Source organism: Thunnus maccoyii, chromosome 8 (genome assembly GCF_910596095.1).
Source record: "Thunnus maccoyii chromosome 8, fThuMac1.1, whole genome shotgun sequence".
Classification (NCBI taxonomy): Eukaryota; Metazoa; Chordata; class Actinopteri; order Scombriformes; family Scombridae; genus Thunnus; species Thunnus maccoyii.
The window spans coordinates 20,991,511-21,004,693 of record NC_056540.1 but is presented as its reverse complement, the minus strand read 5'-3'; the positions used below and the strand labels follow the sequence as shown (position 1 = coordinate 21,004,693).

The following is a 13,183-nucleotide window of genomic DNA, read 5'->3' as shown; positions in this document are numbered from 1 at the left end:
ATCAAGATATGAGCCTGTGCACTTACATGAAGAGGTGAATTCTTCAATGAATCCAAAGCACTTACTCTTAAAGCCTTTTAAAATTTTCAAGAATAAAGTGCTTTGGATTCAATGAACTGCACTTGCCCTCCCCTCGATGCTTAGCTGAATGTATGGATGCATTATCCAGTGAGCATTAGGCTACTGTAACTCTACAGTGGGCAACTTTCAGGCTTAGGCTGCATTCTGCATCATCACCCTGTGTAGTGCTCATATGAGCACAACAGAACTCATTCAGCCTTCACTACACCTCATGTGAGAACACCCTGTTCCCATTAGATAACCTTCATGACAACTTCTCCACAGCCTGTCGTTCGCAGCCTTATGATGATGTTTTAATTGCCACTGCAGCTTCTCCTCCTCTGTCTCTCTCTCTTTTGAACATGATGATTTTAACATCCCTTCAAAAATTCTTTTAAAAATGAATTTCCAGTATCCCCTTTTGCATACTCTTTCATATTGCCTCTGTGGGCCCGAATGAAACAGTTCAAGAACAGAACAGAAGCAGAGCAGATCAGCATAGACTAGTTGTGTGTTTGTTATTTGTTATATGGGATTTGTTAGCCAGTGTTTTTCTGTGCTCTGAGCTCTGAGTGAAGCAAATAAAGTCAATTGCTTCAACTTGAGCCTTTGTCCTCCAAGTGAAACCTATTGGATTGTTTACTGCAACAAATCACAGCAAGGCAGAGTCACACACCAGTGCTTTTTGAAGATTTTCTCCAGGTCTTGGCTTAGGTTGGAATATTGTAGGTAGCAGTAAATTGAAGAGTTTAGATGATTTTTAAAAGACACTTTTCTCGTGTATGGTTCTCATATTATTTCTAGCTCTGTTGATCCATTTTAGGACACTTGTTTGACCAAACCGATGAAGTTCAAGTGCTCTTTGTTCAGAAACATATGAGGCACTTATATCCTATACAAATGCAACTATACTGACATTTTTCCACTGTGTGGGATGGGATAAGCACGCATATAATAGGAACATCTGCCAGTCTTATTTTTAGGCACATCAGTAGCCTATCTGCCCTCTGTTTCAATTAAAATGTCTGAAAGTTTTTTATTCAAATGAAGTTTAAATGGCTTTTAAAAACATGCAGATATGCATAAAATCTCAATAACACACTTTCTGGAGCCTGAAATATCAAGGAGACATCCCCTACAAATTGTTGCCACCGTGCCATGTATTTTAGGAAAGGATTGTTGGGACTCATTACCCATTCTTTTTCAAAAAAGAGCTACAAGGAAAGGGGAGAAATTGGGACTCAGCTAGCTCTCTATTGATGTCCCTTTGCGTTGGAGGTAAAAAGAGTCTTCATGAAAAAGTTCTTTTACAGGACAATTTCTGCTAAATCTTTGATGCACTGTGTGCAAGGTAGTGTGTCCTCTGGTCTTTGATTCAGGAAGTAAGTGAGAGCCTCTAATCCCCCCTGAGGATCAACATTGTTAAAAAGGCTTTTAGTATCCATAGTCACCAGCACATATTAATCTCTCAGATGCTGAATTGTTCTCAGAGTTTCAGGGATATCAGTAAAGCTTGAGTGATATAAGAAGGAACAGGTGTCGCAAACAGCGAATCTAAACACCTTTTTCTGTGTATTTCGGCATTCTTCTAGCTGCTTTACGCCCTGGTCGATCTGCTATCTCTACTCAATCACTCTAATTAATTTCAAAGCAATAAGATGCACCCACCTGGCATCTTGGTATCTTTCAGTGAAATCAAGCAGAAAGGAAAAACCTTTCTCTTTGCCTCTATCTGTTTGGCCAATTTCTCTCTTAATTAAAATGATAAATCCTAAATCCCTGCAACATCCTGTGCCCTGTTGATGGCTGCTCTGACACCAGCGAAAATGTATTTCCAAATTTGATTTTCTAATATTTGTTGATCATGGATAATTTAGTCATTTGTCTTCCTTATGGCAGCCCAAATTGCCTGTACAGCAAATAGATTGTACGACACCCCATGGTTGGCAGTAGCATCTCCATGGTGTGTTGACAATTTTCAATATTAGTCCAAACCAATTTAAATCACTTTCAAGATCATATTGTTTTCTGGCGAGGGAGCAATGACGTGTGCACAGTGAGAAACGCTAACTTAATATATCTAACTTTACACATTACTTTGCTTTTCTTTGAAGTTTAAAGGCCCATCACTCTGTCTCTTTTCTCTTTCTCTCCAAAAGTACCTCACTTCGAGTGGATTTTTCCTCCCATTGTTTGAGGATGCGTTTCAACATCCAGCTGACAATGATTCATGTGCCCAATCCAATACATTTCAAATAAACCAGGATTAGGCAGACTAAATCCCATTTTATGGGAAACATAACTGATGTGAAATGCTTTTACAAAGGCAATGGCAAACTTAATTTTGTCAACTCAGTCTCCATGGTTATTGACGCAACACATGTGAAGCTCACACACTCCTCCCTCCCCCCTCCTGTTTCATTTCATCTTCTCCTCCACCAGCTCTATTGCACGCTGACACTGCAACTAGGAATCGTTGTCCTCGTTTCCACAAAATATATTATTTTGTAATCTCTGTCTTCATTTCCTACCTGCTGCTCTTCAAAGGCTTTCAGAGTCCTTCAAGAGGGGCAACAGAGGGAAAAAGACATAATTTATATTCCACAGTTAACTAATGGAGGAAAAGCAGGTGGTCTGTGTGCTTGCATTTCTATTGTGGGGATTTGTGATGAAGAGGGATGAACAGCACGATTCCCTTTGATTTAACTCTGCATATGTGTGTGTGTTTATTTGTGTGTCCTTAGGGTTCCATAGAGGAGAGGCTGAAGCAGCTCCAGGATGCACATAGAGACTTTGGCCCCGGATCGCAGCACTTCCTTTCTAGTAAGAGTCCTCCTCTGTTATTTGAAGTTGGTGCTTCATGTCGCACCAATCTGTGCCATGCTGTGCCAGGGCACTGTCTCAGAGTGTGGGGAGATGAAAAGAAGGTCAGGTGTATTGCAGTTGTGATTGTGATAAGGCTATAAGACACGGCCTGTGTGTGTGTGTGTTTGTGTGTGTATTTGGGTTAGAGGTGGAGCCGGCAGGCTTTGTTTGTCTGTCTTCATCAGTTCCAGCACACTGTGGAGATAAGCATCCCTAGTGATGCTCATCACAACAGTCATTGCTCTCATTTGAACAGAGATACATATTTGGATTCTGTCTCTTCCTTTACCTGCTGCTCTTCAAAGGCTAGCAGGGGGGCCGAAAAATGTGATTTACTTTGCCTAGTTTGAACTGATGAAGAAGTGGAAAAGCTGTGCGTGGCCGTGCTCTCTGTGGGAGTGTATCTCAAGTGGTGTGTGCTTGTGTGTCTCTGTTGTCCTCACCAACCCCTTCCAGTTTTACTGCTGTCACGCTCGCTCAGAAATGCCACACTGGGGCTTATATAGCACCATGCCATTGCCAGCTCAGCCCACTGCACCCTGCAGGAACGTCTGGTTTTGCGTCTGTGTGTTTATTTTTTTATGCATTTTTTATTTCAATGTGTTTTTCAGTATAACACATAGTACATATGGTATAGTGCATATGGTGCTTAGTGTACATAGGTATACAGATTTGTGCTGTAGTGGAATGTAATTGAGTACATTCACTCAATTAGCACTGTACTTTAGGACAATTTAGAGGTACTTGTACTTTACTTGAATATTTCCATTTTCTGTGACTTTATATTTCTTCTGCACAACATTTTAGTAGGAGTTATTGCACTTTTTACTCCACTATACATTTATTTGACAGGTATAATTACTAGTTACTTCTTAAATAAGATCCTTGGCTCATGACCCCTCACAAAAAAGCAAGGTCTAGTTCAGGCCCCTTGTCATATTGTACATTTTGCTGAAAATACCTCTTTAGTTTTACATAAAGGGGACATATCATTCTTTTTGTGATTTTCTGTTATTTTTATACTGTTATGATGTCAGATTTCTATAGTCCTTGCAAGTCAAAAGCCAGGGCTTCAGCCTGGTCTGAATGCTTCATTTGTAAAGTTACCTCTACTTCCTCCTTGTGATGACATCAGATTGTTTGTGCATGCACATAAATAGCTGTCCATTGGTAGCCTATTTTTCACATATGCAGAGCAACAGCACATAAGCCTGCATTGTGCTGTGTCATAATACATTTATGGACAATGACACAGTGTGTGTGTGTGTAAGCTTGTGTGTCTGCCTTTGTATCAGTGTGTGTCTGTCCGTATTGTCTTCCTCTTGCTTCTTCCAGTGCAGTCCATCCTCTCTGATCCTCAGCTGAACCCCCTGTGGTTCAGTTTGGAGGCCGGTTAAAACGCCACGGTCACCCTGTCTCACCGTCTCCTCTACCTCCCATATTCTATCACACCGCGCCAAACAAACCAACACTCTGTGGAAACCCAACACAATAGACTTTTCTTTTTGGCTTTACTGCACCTGTTGTACACCAGAGCAGCTCTTTTAAGGTCTGAATGGATATTCTGTCTGCTGTCAGGAACATTGTGCACAATGGCTTTTCATGCATGACATGCCTGTTTTGAAATAGATTTCGTCTCTGTGTGTTCGCACAGGTTCAGTGCAGATACCATGGGAGCGTGCTATTTCCCCGAACAAAGTGCCCTACTACATCAAGTAAGTGCAACTTCAGGGTCAGTGTCTGCATTGAGGGAATATATGTACTTTTTCTGTGGCAGGTAAGGAAGCTGGTTTAAAGAGAGGATATTTTGTTATTTTTGTGACAAATTGGTACAACTCCTGTATGTCCATGAAGCACATTAGTTACAGTTTTTGACCAATATTTATTTGGTTTCCACTGCTCCAAACTAACCTTTACATAGTGAAACAGACTGTTTTGAGCATAGATATCGGTCGCTCTCTACAGTAGAGAATACCAGACTTCTGTGCAGCATTTTAATGTTCTAAAGAAAGAAATGCCAAAACCAAGGCACAGGGAATATTTTCATGGGAGAGCAGTTATTTCACAATACTTAACAAAACGTATGAACGTTATACGTTATGAACATGTTTAATTTAATATGCTGATCACTAAGCAATGTGACTTTTATTATTACTACTTTTTATTATTACATTTATGCATTCAGAGGGGTGACTAGACTGGACCAATATGGTGGTAATATGTGTATATGTCTATGGTTTGTAGCATTATTCAAAAAACGACTACTGTGATTGGCTGGCAGTATTCCCGGCCCTGCTCCCTCCTTTATATTTTCCAGTGTGGGGGGGTCAGTTCAAAACTGCTTGGTTGAATTGTGCTGAGTGAGGTGTGGCAGTTTCATAGCCTATTAATCGGACTCAAAGAAATATGTGTCACTCGAAACTGAATCTGAATTTGATTTACTCAACTTGAATTTATAATTGCATTGAAAAACTGAATCTGAATTGCATAATTTGAAATCGAATTTATTACTTTGGATCCAATAAACTTGAAAGTGAATGTAATATTATGACATTGAATTCAGTTGCTCTGAAACTGTATTTGATCCTCACTGAAAATCCAACTCTCTGTATACTTCCCCATTCAGCTCTTGCAATTAAATTTCAGTTCACTGAGACACACATCCAGTCGTGGAGGAAGAGCAATCAAGTGCAGATTCACAGAACTTTTGGCCAATCAGCACCTATTCCCTCTGCACCACCATCTATTTTTGACCATTTCCTCCACTCCCATTGATCCAGTAGGTGAAAAGAAGTTCTGTGAATCTGAGCTTGATTGCTCTTCCTCAACAACTGGATGTGTGTCTCAGTGAACTGAAATTGAGTTGCAAGAACTGGCAGATAATATTTCTGCCTAGAGTCTTCATTCTTTATCCGGCTTACAAAGTTCTGATTGGCTTGGTGGTTTTTCTAACCGGGAAAAAAAAGCCATCAGTGAGCACAGCACCAGACTTTTGCATTGCTGAAATCTGAGGTGTTTCAGCTGTCAGGAAAAGGCTACCACTTTCATGCTTTGACAGCAGTTAAATGACATTACCAACTACAAAATCCAACCCAAGTCTGGTCAATTGCTGTTTTCTGTAATTCTTCCTCTTTAAATACCATCTATTCCAGAAAAGTTAATTGTTTTAGGGAAATGAGGAAGCTCCTCTGACAACAAGGATGTGTAGGGAAACTGGTTTGGCTGTTTCATTGTGAGTTAATAGGCCATTTGTACAAGCAACATCAGTAGCAGAGAGTGGTAGTAGAAACCATCACTGTCTTCCCTCTAAGTGCAATATAATTTATATATTCAAGGGGTTTTACATAAAAAAAAGCTTTCCTTTGTCCAAACATTTGTACAGAGTTACCATTAGAGAGCAGATAAATAATATATGATTCAGAGAGGAACTTGAATATTGAGCTACCGTGAGCCCTATTTGCCTGAGCACTCATCTGTTTATCTATTTACCTCATCAATACCATTTCACCTTTAGAGTGCTGCTGCTTTTATCAATGAGTTGTAACTTTGTGTGTGTAGGTGTGTGCATGCCTAGAGGATGGTATTATTAAGTGTACAGTTTGTTCCTCTACAGTTTATCGGTATTTATTTTCTTAATCATTTGCAAAAGAGCCTCGTGGGTCTTGTTTTAGTCAGCTAGTCAATTCTTTGTGGGCTGTATTACTGCACCAGTGGGGATTCACATTATATTATTGTCCCATGTTACCTAAAACAGGAGAACATAACAGCCATCATGATTTCAATTAATTTTATTGAATGTGAAGAATGTATTTCTGAAAGGTGATTTTTGAATTATGATTTAAATATGGGTCACATGTAACCCAGAACACACTACATGTATAGAAATGTATATCAGCTGCACAAACATTTTGAAAAAGTTAAAATATTTCCATTTTTGTGTATTCTAGGTCACTTTAGGAAAAATCATACATTTTCAGGCTAAAAGAATAGTGTTTATGTTGTTTTTACTGTTCTTAAAGTAAAAATGGGTCAACTCTGATCTGAACAGTAAGGGTTAATGCTGAACATGCTCATAGAACCAGCCATGGGAGAGGAAGGTGGTGTTACTGTATGTTTTTGGTGTGTGTACATTTCTTGTACTGTTCATGTGAAGACTTTTAAGTTACTAGCAGTATATATCCAGCAGAGTAACAAAACTTTGATGCCTGAACATGAATTCTTTTACCATGTTTGACGTGTGTCTTCTCCTTATGGCCTGAAATCTCTTGTAAACAATGGTCACCCCTTCCTGCTCTCTCATTTTTTACACTCACTACCCTCTGATCTCAGTCCTTTTACCGTCTGCCACACCTGCCTGTCTCTGCTCCCTCGACTCATTTGTACTCCATTTTACCTTGATCTTTTTGGCCTGAAAATGTATATCTCCCACGAATTCTCCTTGCCTTTGTTTCACATTTCTGTTTTCTCCCAGCCATCAGGCCCAGACAACGTGCTGGGACCATCCAAAGATGACAGAACTGTACCAAGCACTGGGTGAGTAAGAAGACAATTAAAACACTCTCCGAGTCGTGCTTATTCGCCTAGGACCCCCTCTGGGCTACAGCAGCACCAGCACCACTGGGCGTCTGCTTTGAAGGCCCTGTCACACAGCTCATTAAGGGCCCTGTATTTCAAACACCTTAGGGACTACATTGCTACTGTCATTAACCTACAAGGCCCAATTTGCCAGCGCTGTGATTGCTTTTTGCTTAGCCTTTAATTAATTGTGATTAAACGACATCATGAGTTTTACTGTTAATCTGATCTGACACAGGGAGCTTGCAGGGGAGATAGGCGTGCTGTTGCATGCACATGCTCTGCCAGAGACACACATGCATGTGCACAGACACGTACATATGTAGATAATAATAGCAATAGAGTATACTGCTAATGACTGGCTGCAATGGTGTGATAAACAGGGGGAGAGATAGTGATGTCTAATTCCTCAATGAGAGGATGGAGTGGTGCAGGGTGGGTTTGTTTTCTCTCCTCTTTTCATTTACTCTAATCTCTTTCTATCTCTCTCTGTCTCTCTCTCTCCATTAGCGGATCTGAACAACATCAAGTTCTCAGCATACAGAACAGCTATGAAGCTGCGGCGAGTTCAGAAGACTTTGAGATGTACGTTCAGTATTTCATGGATGGTATTTCTGTCTGCGGCGCTGCAATGGCTGGTTAAGTGATATACTGTTATCCTGCACCATCAGTAATCCACTATGACAAGCTCTCCTCTTCGAATGAGATATAACGATCAGCTCTGGCACATTTCTTTATCCAGTTGTCGAAGGAATCATAGCTCCTCTCCACACTACTTAGAGAGACAGTTGAAAATGTTCTCCGCAATCTTTTATGGTTGACTTTAAAATGCAGCAATCAAACGTATTGATAAACTCAAGAGCCACTGGAACTATGGGTGCTTCATTACAGTTAAAAGTGGGGGTGCAAGATTAGTGACAGGCAAGGGGAGGTATGGCAGGACAATTTTCATTTAATTAACACCTGAAAGTGCCATTTCCTGCAATATAGAGCCTTTAATCATGACCAATAAAGCTGCTCTTTCACTTTAACGCTCACTTTTTATTGCACTATATATTAGAATGTTAGGTCTCTTTCTGTCCTCCCTGAGTCTGCACTGTCACATCATTCTACATTAAGGAGAGCAACACACTTATGAAAACACTAAAATTGTTTGAAAAATGAACTTAGGTTACTCATGTGAAGAAGGGAGGGAGAGTGGAGAAGACAGAGAGAGAGAGTGAGAGAGAGAGAGAGAGAGAGAGAGAGAGAGTGGTGTGTGTGTGTGTGTGTGTGTGTGTGTGTGTGTGTGTGTGAGTGTGTGAGAGAGAGAGGGATAGAGAGAGAGAGAACTATAGAGAGCTCTATTCATATCCTTGCACACCACACCCTGACCTACGACATTTCACCTGGCTCAGCCAAGCTGTTTAGCTAGTTAATGTTAGCTAGCTAGCTATTCCAATGACACACTAGCCAACAGACTTGGATGGTTGTCTTAGCTTTGACATCATAGATGTATCATAAGAGCTGGTTCGGGCTCTGTTGCTCAGCCTTGTAGCTTTGTGCCTTGCAGCCTTTTGGCTCACGGTATTGCAGCAAAAAATCCCCCTGTGGCCCAAAAGGCATTTTCGCAATAGACCACCATTGTAAAAGAGACATCCATAAAACTGTTGACAGTACACCTAGAACTGCAAACAAGGTCAATTATGACTCTTTCTATTATGAATTTTTGATCCATGGACGTTTTATATTTGTAAAACTTTCCTCAAGTCGAGAAAAGCGACTTAAAAATAAAAAATCTGTGATGTCAGCACAATGTAAAGTCTACAGGCCATGCAGGAGCTCACGGGCGGGGCCAGTGAGGGAAACACTACTGAGCATATTCAGTGGACTGCACAACGCAAAAGCAAACCCAGAAGCTAGAAACCTTTTTTGGCGTATGCGCCAGCCAAGCAATTCTTATTGAACTGAATGGGCGCCATTTTTGGCCTGGTATCCAGCTCTTATAATACATCCATGTTTGACATCCAACAAGCTATCTAATCTATCTGTTCCAGTGCTTGCATCATCATGTCTCACCTTCTTGCTGGGCAGTTTGAAAAAAATCAACAAACTTTGATGTTTCATTTTTAACTTGCACCACCAAAGTCAGAGTGACTATCTAACATCGATCTTGACTTGTCTGAAAGCGGTACGATGATTGAAAACCGACCATTCAGATATTCAGAATGCAGTAACATAGTTAACGTATCTTATGTAGTTATCCAGCTGTAAGAGACTAGGTAAGGAAGGGATGCGACAAATGTAATTTTTAAATTCATATACTACATATGAAACAGCCAGATGTAACTATTTAATTGAACCAAACTAGCTCAAATGCTAGAATAGCAATGTTGTATAATCAAAAAGTGGGGATGCAAAAGCATACGTTTGCTCCCCCAAGTTTAATAGTGGGAGTGCAGCTGCTCTACTTGCTCCATGGCTCAGACACCTACAACTAGAACCACTGAACCTCTGGATTCCCTCCTCGTTTTCATCAGTGCCAGGATCGCTGGCGTGCTAGGTAATTAGAACTATTAATTGGTCCATTTGACTTACAAAAGAGAAGACAATTAGTTTTTTTCCGCATGGTTGAAGCTTGAATGTGTGCCCCTTCAGGGTCACAGCTCATGGGCCAGACAATCTCACTCTCACTTGTTTCTGACTGTAAGAGAAGCAGTTTTCCTGCCTGCTCTCTCAGTTTCTCACTACCTCAAACCTGGCCTTTCTTTCTCGCCTTTTCTTGTGCTCGCCTCCCTTGGTCTCATCCATCTCATACATGACCTGCAGTGCTCCTAGCAACTCCAGATCAGCCCATATTTGCCACCACAAATGGCCAATTTCACACTTTTCCTTATTCATGTTCACTCCCTTTCCTCCTCTCTCTGCAACCTTCCTTCCACTTTCTCTCCCCTCCATGTCCCGGGTTGCTGTAATAAAAACTCAGCATGCCTGGACCACTGTAAAAAATCCCTTTCAGTGGCTCTTCCTCTTTCTTTTTTCTTGTCCGCTCTCTTATCTCACCCTCCTCTGGTCTACTAGTTGATATCGCTACAGAATTTAATTGGCAGGCTGCCTTGATAACTGCAGAATTCTCACTCTTTCTCTCTGCACACTTTGTGAATGACTGAGCAGTGCTGTATAAGAGCCCATCAGAAATACATTTTTCGGCGATTCTCTCCCAACCCTGAGAATACTCCTGTTATCTCGTCTCTCTTCTACTGCATTATCATGCTATCCAATTATACCTGGCATCAACGGACACCCTTTTAGCCCCACTCCTAGGGATGGGCCATCAAATTAGTTTAGAAGAGCAAAATCAAATTTGTGTCACTGCTCTTGAAACATCTGGCAGGGCTTAAGTGGGCAAAAAGGGTGAATAAGCACGGCTGTCACCCATGCTCTCATTTGCTGAGGTGAGGATGATGATCCTGCTCTCTGTGTGTTTGTGTTAGAGAAAGAATGTGCAGTCATGTATGTAGGAACATACTGTGGGTGTATACATGTGTAAATGCATCTCTCTTTTTATGGTATATGTCAGGTTACTATTAAAAGACCATGTAGCCATAATAAAAGTGTCAGAATTAAAATAACTTGTCATCATTATCTGTCCTCAAAAGGCACAAAAATAATTACATTTCATAGATCACCGCTGAATAGAGATGTCTCTGTTTTTCCCACGGATCTGTATTTCCTAATGCATATGTATGATCATGTCCAAGTCACGTGTAGTTTTTATGTGTCTGTCTTTAGTGGATTTAGTGGCACTGAGCAGCCTCGGGGAGGTGTTTCGGGAGCAGGAGCTCCAGCAGGGGGAGCACGTGATGGATGTGGTAGAGGTGATCCATGGCCTGACGGCTCTGTACGAGAGGCTGGAGGAGGAGCGGTCCATCCTCGTCAACATTCCACTTTGCGTTGACATGTGTCTCAACTGGTTGCTCAACGTCTACGACAGGTGGGTAAGCTGGGGTGAGATGTTTCTATCTTGAAAGCAGTGAGAAATATAACTGAAAGTAATTTATTACAGTCTATAGGCATTAAAAACATGATGACGTGATTTTTGATCAATAGGAAACCTTACATCCAAGACTATTATATGATATATCACAGCCCTGGATGGCGTAAGTCACCCATAGGGACAGCACAGGAGATTTCATGTCAGTGTCAAGCATTAATTAATGTATGTATATTAATAGGTATAAGGGCTGACGAATATATGATATAAGTGCAATATACCTACCTTTACATGAACTCATGAACTGTCCCGAGGAAGCTGTGGGTTCTAATTTTGATCAATGCAAACAATGCAGGTTTCAAAAGCAAACAAAACAAAATGGTGGAAGGAAATGTGTTTAATGAGTTTGTTTGACCCAAAAGGCACACATAATGTGAAAATCAAAATTATCCACCGCACACTGTAATGACTTTACTGTGATATTAAGAGCGAACAACGTGTTTCGCCTGTAGCTTCTTCAGGTTCACTCAGTACAACTGCTGAGTACTCACAAGTGTGATAAATACATTTGAGTCACATGGCTAATTATCACAGTCTTCATTTTCTCAAAGTGAACATTTTACAAAGGGCACGAAAATGAAAATATACATATTACAAAAAACACGACGTGATTAATGTCTCACAAAGTTACAAGAATTACACCATTTAACACACATAATGTTTTTAAGTGCGCAATGTTGAACATAAATTGAACAGTGTTTGTTCAAAGTAAAAACTCTTCAGGTACCTTTAAGTGCCAGAGATGTGTGCGTCACTTGAGTTGCCATGGTATGTGAAGCATATTGTGACGGTGTTGAATCAAGTGCTGCAGTGTTGGGTATTAATTCTCAGTGGGTTCAGCACTGCTAAGAACTGTACCTATTCACAGTACTATGAGTCATTTTAGTCAATGAGCTCTAGAGCACAAGGTTATTAATAAAGCCTTTTATAAGATGCAGCAGCTAACGTTTTAACAAACCGCATATCTACACCAAAGATACTCTGACTACCTACTGTTATTTGAGTCAATGTTAGTGTCAAAAATACATTGTAATGGAGCTTTAGGTAAATATACATCCACAGACACACACTGCACAGTGATGCACAAGAATTCACTATTTGTAATCTCATGCCACCAAAAACAATTACAATAAACACTATTTTAGACAAATCCTCACTGTCCTTGGACAATAGGCTGTCTGCAGATTGATGTAACTGGTTCAATGTCTTGTTGTATAGATGTCTATAAAGAGCCACAGCATGGCTAAAGCTCCAGTAACAATGTCCAGGCAGAGGGCCAATCATCCCCTCTGAGACACAGTAGAAACAAATCCTCTTTCACACTAACATTCACCCCATCTTAGCTCCTGATTGACTATTTCTTGTCATCTCCAAAGAGGATCCACTGAGCACAGACAAAGAAATACAGGAATAACCCCGTGAGCGCTGTAAATTTGGTTGGTGGCTCCTAACTACTTGCTGCTAATGAGAGACAATCAGAGACTTTACCCTCTGCATAAATTTCAGTAATTGCTTTTTGTTTTCCAATAAATATCAGCAGTGAATCTGAATGAGGTGTGTTTCCATTTTTATGTGGGTTTGTTTTTGTTTGTGCTGGTGCATCATAGTATATCACCGCGTGTGTGTATGTGGATATATAATTGTGTGTGT

The 13,183-nt window shown here is 40.6% G+C and overlaps 1 protein-coding gene across 1 annotated transcript in view; it reads left to right on the top strand.

Moving 5' to 3' along the window:
- The window catches only part of drp2 (dystrophin related protein 2), a 100,083-nt gene that overhangs the window by 60,201 nt on the left and 26,699 nt on the right, over positions 1 to 13,183 (top strand). The window contains exons 8-12 of the mRNA XM_042419487.1: positions 2,805 to 2,883; positions 4,580 to 4,640; positions 7,397 to 7,458; positions 8,011 to 8,085; positions 11,272 to 11,473. Coding sequence (XP_042275421.1) covers positions 2,805 to 2,883; positions 4,580 to 4,640; positions 7,397 to 7,458; positions 8,011 to 8,085; positions 11,272 to 11,473 — 479 coding nt within the window. The remainder of the gene's footprint in view (positions 1 to 2,804; positions 2,884 to 4,579; positions 4,641 to 7,396; positions 7,459 to 8,010; positions 8,086 to 11,271; positions 11,474 to 13,183) is intronic.